General features: G+C 31.8%; 1 protein-coding gene across 1 annotated transcript; it reads right to left on the bottom strand.

The window, feature by feature from the left end:
• Positions 1–4,522: 4,522 nt before the first annotated feature.
• On the bottom strand, positions 4,523–10,321 carry LOC136232123 (uncharacterized). Its single transcript, XM_066021157.1, has 13 exons — positions 10,281–10,321; positions 10,131–10,197; positions 8,989–9,157; positions 8,516–8,800; positions 8,222–8,421; positions 8,022–8,139; positions 7,616–7,860; positions 7,322–7,534; positions 7,158–7,246; positions 6,979–7,077; positions 6,603–6,908; positions 5,056–5,090; positions 4,523–4,769 (listed from the first exon to the last, which is right to left on the bottom strand). Exons 3-7 carry the CDS (start codon positions 9,149–9,151, stop codon positions 7,694–7,696), a joined length of 933 nt encoding a protein of 310 aa, XP_065877229.1. The 5' UTR covers positions 9,152–9,157; positions 10,131–10,197; positions 10,281–10,321; the 3' UTR covers positions 4,523–4,769; positions 5,056–5,090; positions 6,603–6,908; positions 6,979–7,077; positions 7,158–7,246; positions 7,322–7,534; positions 7,616–7,693.
• Between the last annotated feature and the right edge of the window lie 243 nt (positions 10,322–10,564).

Genomic DNA, 10,564 nt, shown 5'->3' with positions numbered 1-10,564 from the left:
CCGACACTTGCACTATTTTGTAGTTAGCTCATGACATGAAAGTTTTGTTTATCCAATTTGGTAATTCATCATCCCATAATGGCCTTAATAGTTAGGGACAATTACAGGATAATTACAAATAGACTCAATATTTTCAAGTCTCTTGTGTTGGTAACAGAAATTCTAACAATGTCAAATAAACAGTTTTTATATGAATAGACACATCCTTGTAAAAAAGGGAATGAAATAACTATTTGACAAAACAATATTCAAAAATATGAATTTCTGATATTAAAAGTACTATATAGGAGAAAAGCCATACATAGATGGTGAATTGTACAAGAAAAAACCAAATATGATTTTTTTGTAATTTCTTCTAATAGTTATATGCATGTTCATCCAAAAGACCGACCAGATCTAAATCATTTGTAATTACATGAGCCCTTTTATGATATTTTAATATCAAATGACAAAATCACATTGAATGGATGATTTTTTTTTGTAAATCCCAAGATTACGGGTCTTATACATGCGTTTGTACTAATTCAATGATAATATCATATTACACTTGTCATGCATAAAAATATGAGGGCATAGTAAGCATGCAAGATTTAATGAAAGATTTGTGTCTATGATTTCATCTTTCACAGTTTATTAGATTTATCATAATAACATGTAATGATATTCATAGCACTTTATAAGAGTGAGGGATCTCAATTTTCTTTAATTAAAAATGGAATAAGAAAGGGGAGGAAACTTATCTTTTTCATCATAAAATTCCAGATTTAATGTAGAAAACTATTTCTCACCAATATATGGAGAATTGTATCTTTGGATAGATTTGTTGTACTGATTGAGCCAAAGTTTGAGATTGTGATTTCTATTCTGTTGACTCCATTGTTTTGTTCTTTGTGAAACTCTATACAATCAAGATTTTGTGATCTTCTGTTTGTTAGAGATCCACCTTCACCGCACCAATTGATAACTTGTGGAAAAATCCTTGATCTGAGCACTTCTCTGTGAGGCGTCGTTGGGATCGGCCGGGGACACTCTGATGCCAAAGTCAGTAATATTTCTGAGAATAAACTGTAAGCACAAAAGTAGAGAATCAGTAAGTGTACCTTTGATCCTAGGAAGCTGGGGTATTTATATAGGTTTTTGTAACCTTCAGCATTAATGGGGAAGCAGGTGAAGAGTTGTGCCATTACTCATCTTTGATTGCTATCAATTCTCCATTAATCCCAACATTTATCATTAAAACCCTCAGAGTTGAGGTATTCGAACAGTCAAGTCTTTATTCCCCTTTAATGGCTATTAATTGTCATTTAATTGTATTTATTCCCATTCATGGATGGTAATAAATGCGCCTTTTGGTATTCTTGGATCCGTCAAGGCGTATGTATGCTCTCCTTGAGAACAATGGCGGGTCTCCATTACTCGCTCTCATCGGGCGTATCTCGTTATGGCGTATCTCGCCATGGTCCACGTGGCGTGGCATAATGCTAGAGACTCCTTCCTTTTCCTCATTATTTGCATATTTGCCCCTGCATTAATTATCATTAATTCCACATTAATTATGCATAAATATCTCTTTTAGAAGGAATAATGGTTTGCCATTATTTCTATTAATTTTCCTTTATTCCTTATTCAAGAATAATTTGAGTTGTTATCACATTCGTCCTTCTCCTGCTTCGACTGAGGGGGAGTGTTAGAATAACCGAATGGTTATTATTCTATTTTAGGAAATATTGTTGTAGAGTTATTTGTGATTAGTAGGTTGATTTGTTTCCTAGATTAGCTCCTCAAATTACTCCTAGATTAGCTCCTAAAATTACTCTTGTTTCCTAGATTAGCTCCTAAAATTACTCTTGTATATTTGTATATATGCCGTGTTAGGCTTAAGAAATAATTAACAGATTATCTTCTATTATGAATATGAAATTGATGGCTTGAGATTAATGATTTTAAACTTGAATGTTTGAAAACGGCCATAAAGATGAAGAATGAGGTTCTAATTATAGTTGTGATTTCCTAAAATCACTAACCATGTTCTCCACTACTTTAATTTACAGATTTGAATATAAGGACAGCATTTTTACTAATAAAGGCACAAAATATTGTAGAATAATCACCTCATGAACAGAGTGAGTAACCTTAGCAGTCAAAGCCATCAGTGGGACATTAGGAAAATGCTTGTTGAGACATTCCAATGCCCTATAACCAGAACGAAAGTCATGTCCCTAGTCGCTGGAAAGCATCAATGAGATTATTAGAAATTGATAAGCTGCAGATGATTCATTTTAGTATTGATAGGCAGGGCATAAAACTGATGGATAGACTGCAATTAATCACAGTAAAAGCATCAACTAAACCAGTTATGTACCGAAATATACTAAAGCTAATCGAAAATACCATACCTCGGAGCTGTATCAGATTCGAACTAGACCCCATTTCACCTCCACTCTTCCGCTCAATAAGGACTCAAACGGTTATGCTTCCCGTGCCGTGTGTTTACTGCAGTCGAAATCGAAAAAACAATGGATGGAAACCAAGATCGATGTTGATTCCGAAGAAACCCTATGAAATTTGGAAGGAAAAGAAAGAAAGAACCAAGAGATGAAAGACTAACCACGATGAGTGAGAACGAATATGTGGAAGGTTATGGAGAGCTGCTGACGTTGGTAGAAAGGAGCCTGTTTTCCGCCGGAGTTCGTGCATCTGGAGTAACCATGGAGAATTCTGAGTAATAAGGTAAGGTTGTGAGATAAAGGAAGAGAAAAGGGTGGGTGGCTGTGGTTTCAAAGAAAGAAGCAGAGAAAGCACAAAGAAGAAAATGAGCAGCTAATGTGTTTCATTCGAAGAGAATATGATTAGGGTTTCTAAATATAATTTTTAAATAGATAATTAATTAATATTACTAATAATGTGACCTTCCTCATTACGGAATGGATTCTCTTATTTACAACATTATTTATTGAATTACTAACTTCTAAAATTTATTCAATCTATATTTAAAGTTAAAATTTATTAATATAAAAAAAATAAAAAATGTCATTTTTTGTAATATTTTGCAGTTCAATTTAAATTATATAATTTACTAAATATAGTATATAATTTTAAATATTTATTTTATATTATATGTATTTATTTTATTTTTTAATTAGTTTAAAAATTTCTTTCACAACCATCTCTTTTGTTGTAAAAATATTTAATTCTTATGCAACAGCATAGGGTCGTTGTTAAAAATTTCTTTCATTTACAGCAACAACATAGAGTTGTTACTGTAAATTGATTTGTTACAGCAACAACACATATTCGTTACTGTAAATACATTCATTTACAGCAACAACACGGATTCGTTACTGTAAATACTTTCATTTACAGCAACAATATTTTGTCGTAGCTATAAATGTTTTCGTTACAGCAACAACAATGCGTTGTTGTAGTAAATGCTTTCATTTAAAGTAACAACATGGAGTTGTTGGTAAAAATATTTTCATTTATAACAACAAAGACATTGTTGCCAAAGTTATTATCTTTTCTCATCAAATCCCACCCGTCGAAATAAATTTACAGTAACAACCTTTTGTAACGACTCAAAAAAGTTGGTTGCTAACGTTCGTTTATAGCAACAACTTCTTCCATTGTTGCCAAAGCTTGTTACCAAAAAGCGATTTTCTTGTAGTGATGCTACCATATAGGCTGTCTCGTCTTCTTCACTTAGATCCTCCCCACTTACAAACTCTCCCATCCAAGTTTGCATCCTCCTATCTCTCCTATTCATTGTTTTATATGCCCCTTCTTCATTTTGCTCTTCTCCTTCACTATTTTCTTGTCTCAAAATGTTTTCTGCCCCACTATCAAGATCTGTATCTATCACTACAAGAAATTTGGTCTATAACGAGAGTTAATCTCGTCGTTAATTAAATAAATACCGTCGTTATTAACTTATAACGACCGTATATACCGTCGTCCACCCTCGTTAAAACCTCTGACGCTAAAGGTATTAACGACGGTATACCGTGTCCCGTCGTTAAAACAAAACAACGACTGTATGCAGCCTGTCCTTACTACTCAATAATTAGGACAATAATGACCGTCGTTGTTAACTGATTTCACCGTCGTTATTAAGACGTATTAATGGGTGAATAAACGGTCATTATTCACATAATTCACTGTCGTTATTATGACCTTTTAATGAGTGAATAAACGATCGTTATTTCCGTTCTTCACTGTCATTATTATGAAACGTTAATGATTGAATATACGGTCGTTATTTCCAAAAACCACCGTCATTGTTATTATACTTTAGCGAGTGAATAAACAGTCGTTATTATAACCTTTTAATAAGAAAATAAACCGTCGTTATTTCCAATTTCTACCATCATCATTATAACATTCTCACGAGATAATAGACCGTCATTATTTCTATATGTACTGTCATTAGAAGTGATATTTTACAACTAAGAGATCAGTAATTATATCATGAATTAATGTGTTGTGACACTAGAATCATCTAAATACACAATAAATACAAATTCAATAATTGAAACGTAAATTCAATAAAATATAAACCAATTTGTCATTTAACAAGATTGAAAATAAAAGTGCAAAACTATGAACTGAAATGTGTTCTTGTTCTTTCTAAAATAGGAAAACAAATCATCTTGTTTCGTACATTAATATGATATAATCAAAGGCATATATAATCTCCATTAAAGCTACTTCAACAGTTTGTTCCAAATCTCATCCCAGAAGAATAATCCAACCGAACAGAACAATTAGCTCTGCTGTTACAAATGTAAACATCCAATAATAAGGGAAAGGTATAAGAGAAAAGAATAAGCAAAGACTTAGACAAAGCGTATTGGTCTATATTAGTAAGATGGACCAAAATAAACATTATTGGCATAATATTGAACATTATTGGTCTATATTAATCATATACTCCTATATTATAAGGTAATAAAGTTTGAAGATAAATAAACCTCAAGTACTTTTTCACTGTCCATACTTTTTCTTTTGTGGGTGAAATTAAATATATACTAAAACTCTCAAAGTAAAACAAAAACTTACTTGAATTTTGGGGAATAAATGAGTAGCTAAACGCCCTGGAGAAAGAAAAAATGAACTTAAAATTAAAAGATATAATGTAAAATATTATGAACTAATTTTCTGCCACATGTTATACATCATAAAAAAATGCCTATAAATAATTAGACAGAATAAACAAGAGAATATGAGACATGTAATTACCAAATCATGCATCAAGAGTAAAAACTGTAAAAATGTATATTAGAATAGAAATTACAGCCTATTAAATCCTTAGCAACATAAGCATTCAATTTGCATTAACTTGATCACCCTGTAAACTATCATTCATTAATTCAAGGGCAAAGTACAAAAATAAACGCTATTGTTAGGGCCATTTTCAAGCAATAAACTATGAGGATTAAAGGTTGTCAAATAGGTACATTGAGGTTTATATCAAGTTTTTAATGTGCAACAATGGCTATTGAAATAAATTATTTGATTCAATCCAGCTAATTTCCAAGTTAAACTCAAAAAAGCACCAAATCTTAGACAAACATAAAGCTATGGAAAAATCCAACTGAGAAAATTTAAATTCCTTACTCTATCCAATAATCGATGACAAATCAAACAATCTCATGTTGTTATTGTTATTACTAGGCTCAGCAAGTTACATGATGAAAATTGTGTGTTTAGCTCAAACATAAACTCAAAACACACAATAACGCAAAACTGTTAACCCAAAACTGAAGCAAAAATTAATTGAAAATTTAAAGCAATTGAATTTTGATAGCCTGAACATAGTTTTTAAAACCCGGGACAACTTAATTTCTTCTACAAATTTAGAGCTATTTGCTTATAGTTAAGTTTTTAAGTTTGTATTTGGGTTTAGTAATTTGTTTTCATATAAATTGTTTGCATTAAATTGTAAAACGCATCCCACAGCCAAACAAAATCTCAGAACTCAACTCTACTAACGAAAAGTCAGATTGTTATGTAATTTATGCATTGAAACTAAAATAATCAGCATCAAATATATCCCACGTGATTTTTGCACCAGATTAAAACAACAATTAAGAGGGATATGACATTGAGACACATGATTTTTTTCTTTTTACAACAACAGTACACTAATGAAAATCTAAGCACACAAAGCATGAAGAAAAGCAAGGATAATAGACATAGTATCATTTCATTTCAAACTTCTCACTTTACTTCAAAACTCGATATCACTAGTTAGCTCTTAAACAAACTTTGGCAGAAAACAAAAATAATAATGCATCCCTAAATCCATTAAAAAACACACAAAAATGAAAAGAATGTGAATATAAAACAATCCAAATTCACACCAACTAGATTCTTTTATCATTGAACTAGCACACACAATTTTTTCCCTATATTCAAGCACATTTTCCTACAAATAATTAGACAGAAACAGTCAACTAATATTGAGAGAACGCACATTCATATCCTTTGTATATCAATCCTTGAAAGCACTAATAAGAGACCTTATAAGGATGACACTTTATCTAGAGTAATGATGCAACCAAGCTTAAGTAACAATATAATGAAATTAGAGGATATGAATGTACCTTTTGATGCTCATCATTAGTATTTGATGAAGTATTTGTATCTGAGTGTTCCACACGTTCATTCTCCACTTGGACTAATCGATTTTCAATTTGCTCCAAACGATCCATAAGCTTACGGTTTTCCTCTTCCTTATCATGAAGCTTGGTCTTGAGTTCTTCGATTTGAGAAGTACTTTCAAAATGTTTTCGCTTCAAGCCACCTCCATAACCAAAGACACGACCATGGCGTTGTCGTCCGAAGCACCTTTCCACAACTTGTAAATTAGTAAGAGTTGGCTCTGACTCCATTGTCATCTTTAGTTCATCCTACAAATTTTAATTATGTCAAATATAATAAATATAATTCAATGGGATGACTTGACAAATTGGAACTTACATATTTTTTTCTTGTTTCTGGTTCAACTATGTTTTCATCAATCTTTCGAGTTTTAACAAAGACTTCTCTTACATCTGGCGGGTTGCCGTCTTTGCCTCCCTATAAAATGATTACAAATTAATAGAAAGGAAATATTGATAATCAAACTAATGAAAATTTTGAAAGAGTGGTGAAAATACCATTTCATATATCACTTCCCTATGAGGCTTGCTTCCACAACGATGGATATGCATACTTTGTTGACAAGCCCTGTTCTTACGCTTATCTCCTATGAAATTACACCACCGACATCAAATTGAAAACCTTGTTAACTAAATTAGATTTAAGATGCACAAAATCATACCAGAAACTTTGCTGTATAGAATACGTTATTTACTAGCCATTCCCAATCTTTTGAATCCATGCCTTTAGCCACATTTTTCAAAGCCTCCACCTTACTTTCACAAGTCTTCACATACTTTTTATTCAATTCTGCCCTCTAATTTCCCCACAGTTCCTTCATATGCTCTAAGGTGTGAAGATAGTACGACTGGATATCAGGATGTTTAAAATACTCCTACATCAAATTGATTATAGCCAATATTATTAAATATATATATTGAAATAGTTTAAATTGATTAGTGTTGAAACTACTTACTGTAACTGTGTCCCACATGTGCTTTTTTGTGACATCACTTATATCCATCCATGTTTGTACCCGTACAGGACAAATATGTCAATTACGTACAATCTTCCCTAAATGCCTCGACCAATACTTCTGATTCTCTCCAACGCCACGATTGTTGTAGAAACATATGTCAAGTTTCTCTCCTTGTTTGAGAGAACAAATTTTTTTGTTCTTATTACAACCTCTAACTTTTCTCACAATTTTTGGAATATCACCTAGAAAATGAATAAAAAAGAATTAAAAAGAAGAAACAAACTCATACTAAGAATTCAGAATGTTCATGTTTTATTTTCTTAGGAAATTAAGCAAAATAAAACAAGCACAAGAAAGTATACATTTATTGAAATGAAAGTATACATCAATTAAAGATGCTTACTCTTAACAAATGTTTGAGATATTGCATACTTTGGATCACCAGATTTTCCATCCTCTGTCATGGGAGTTAGTTTGGCAACAACAAATTGACCAACAGCTTGTAATGGTAATTCAAGCTCCTAAATAAACAATATCATCATCATAAATTAATAATGCAAATATGTCCAACATAATAATTATTGAATAACAAAGAATATTTACCTTCTCTTTGCTAGGTGAGCTGATAGGTGTAAGACCATTCTCAATATCCAAGTTTTTATTCATAGTTATGAAAAATTCGGCAATACTCGCAGTCTCCACCCCGTTACTAATAGCACCATATACCATCACTTTCTGATTTACCTTAAGCTCACCCATTATCTTTACATTTGTCACTATTGGTATGGGTGCAATATCAGAAGCTAATAACATGAAAATTTAGATAAGAGTTAGAGTGAAATAGGATATATAACTAAATGTTAAAATAGATTATCTTTAGCAATAATATGAAAGTACCTAGATTAGGATTCTCACTTGGGAGTTTGTATATTAAACCTCGTGAGTTTATGTCTCTTTTGGCATAAAGATGTATGACTGTAGAACCCGAATAATTTTTGAACATATTTAAGACATCTAAATCATTTTGTACTGGTCTTCCATCATCATCAGCAAATCTCAAGCCAACAGAATAAATATCGACAAATTTTTTGCATATGCTCAAAATGTCTAGGAAACAACATTCTTCGTTGAAACCTTTATCGTGGTATTGTAGATCACCAAAATGCACAATCAAACCAACATCTACAAAGCATTAATTTAATAAAGATAATTATAGTCGAATATAATAACACAAATACAACATTTTACCATCAAATTGCAGATGCAGAGGCAGTATATATTTACAAAAAAAAAATCAATTTTGTATAAATAGAAACTATTTTAAAGAAATTATATAAATGGAAAACTACCTTAAAGAAATTGAAAAATACCTTTAAGGTTCTCTTTTCTTGGAGTAACACCCTTCGGAGTGTCTTCAGTACTTTTATCATGAGGTACGCTTGAATGTTGGAAAGCACTCAATACTCGATTTTTGTTCCCCAGTTTGCCTGGCTGGATGAACTTTTTGCGAGTAGGAAGTTGGCTTGATTGCATTTTCACCTCAAATTGAAAAAAAGGTATATGCAATATTTGTCAATAGAAAACTATAGAACACAAACAAAATGAGCATAAGGAATTAATATTGAACATATTTGAAAGGAAGTGCATGTCTGAGCATTTTACTTATTTAAAGAAGTCAAATAATATAACGACTTCAAACATATGTGATACATCAGAAAATAATAATGAACATATTGAAAAAAAAATCTCAGCTTCAAGATATTATTTACGGCTTTCTTTTCTTTTTAGATTTTGACACATCATAAGTAATTGGTAATGAATCACTTCGTGCCCAATTTTTCCCGTCTGTTGTATTCAATGTAGTGCCACATTGAAACTTGAATGATTCACCCTCTTGATAAGCCTCACCAAGATCATCAAAATTCTCATTATCATCATCTATTTGAGAAGACATATTGTATGAATCTCGTGGTTGTGTCTTAATAACAACATGCCAATTCTTATTAGCATTATCTATAGCATAAAAGACTTGAGAAGCTTGACTTGCTAGAATAAATGGTTCATTTGTTCTCAAACAACGTTGAGGATTGATACAAATGAATCCAAATTCATCTATTTTTGATCCCCACACATTGTCATGAACGTCAAACCATTTACATTTGAATAGCACAACTCTTTTCTTACCAAGATACTGCAATTCAAGAATCTCAGTTAAAATCCCATAATAATCAATAGGTCCTCCCTCATTTCCAACATCACTGCTCACACACACACCATAATTTTGTGTTCTACGTCGTTTATCACAATCTTCAATGCGAAACCTATACCCATTCACAATATAACCATCAAAGTTTGTAGCATATTGGGATGGACCACGAGATAATGACAACAAATCTCGAATATTGGATTCCTTGCTAGATGCATACATTTTTGCAACCTACAATAAAATTATGTATGAGACATTTAAACGTGGTATATATTTTCTTGATGAAGAGTTTAAAGATATACTCACTGTATCTTTAAACCAATCATTAAAAGATTGTTGTGGATGAATACTTTCTCGAATCTGGGAATACTCTCTGCAACGAATTTTTAGAAATTATTATTCATAATTATTTAAGAATTTAAAATACAATTATAGCTCTTCAAGATATTGACTTACTCGAGAAAAGGTATGACTTCATCACAATTATTTATGACATATGCATGTGCTTACACCCATTCATCGCCCATGTTGCGAAAATAAGGAAAATCCACCATCAAAATAATCTAAACAACCATCGCCATTTCTATCTGGTTTATTAAATTTTGTCTCAATACCATTCAAGTACCTTGAGCATAGAGTCATGCACTCTTTTGCAATATACCCATATGCAATTGACCCTTCTGGACGAGCCATATTACGAATAAGAAGTTTTAAATCATGTAATGTCCGCTCAATAGGGT

The sequence above is a fragment of the Euphorbia lathyris genome, chromosome 6 (assembly GCF_963576675.1).
Source record: "Euphorbia lathyris chromosome 6, ddEupLath1.1, whole genome shotgun sequence".
Taxonomy (NCBI): domain Eukaryota; kingdom Viridiplantae; phylum Streptophyta; class Magnoliopsida; order Malpighiales; family Euphorbiaceae; genus Euphorbia; species Euphorbia lathyris.
The sequence above is the reverse complement of the archived record's forward strand: the minus strand, read 5'-3'. Positions and strand labels throughout refer to the sequence as shown.

Bases quoted from the DNA above. Each gene is read 5' to 3' on its own strand.
- LOC136232123 (XM_066021157.1), bottom strand. From the start codon at position 9,151: ATGCAATCAAGCCAACTTCCTACTCGCAAAAAGTTCATCCAGCCAGGC. The intron at 8,801-8,988 runs GTATTTTTCAAT...AATGCTTTGTAG, and splicing joins AAGAAAAGAGAACCTTAAAG to ATGTTGGTTTGATTGTGCAT. The intron at 8,140-8,221 runs GTAAATATTCTT...TTGTTTATTTAG, and splicing joins GCTCACCTAGCAAAGAGAAG to GAGCTTGAATTACCATTACA.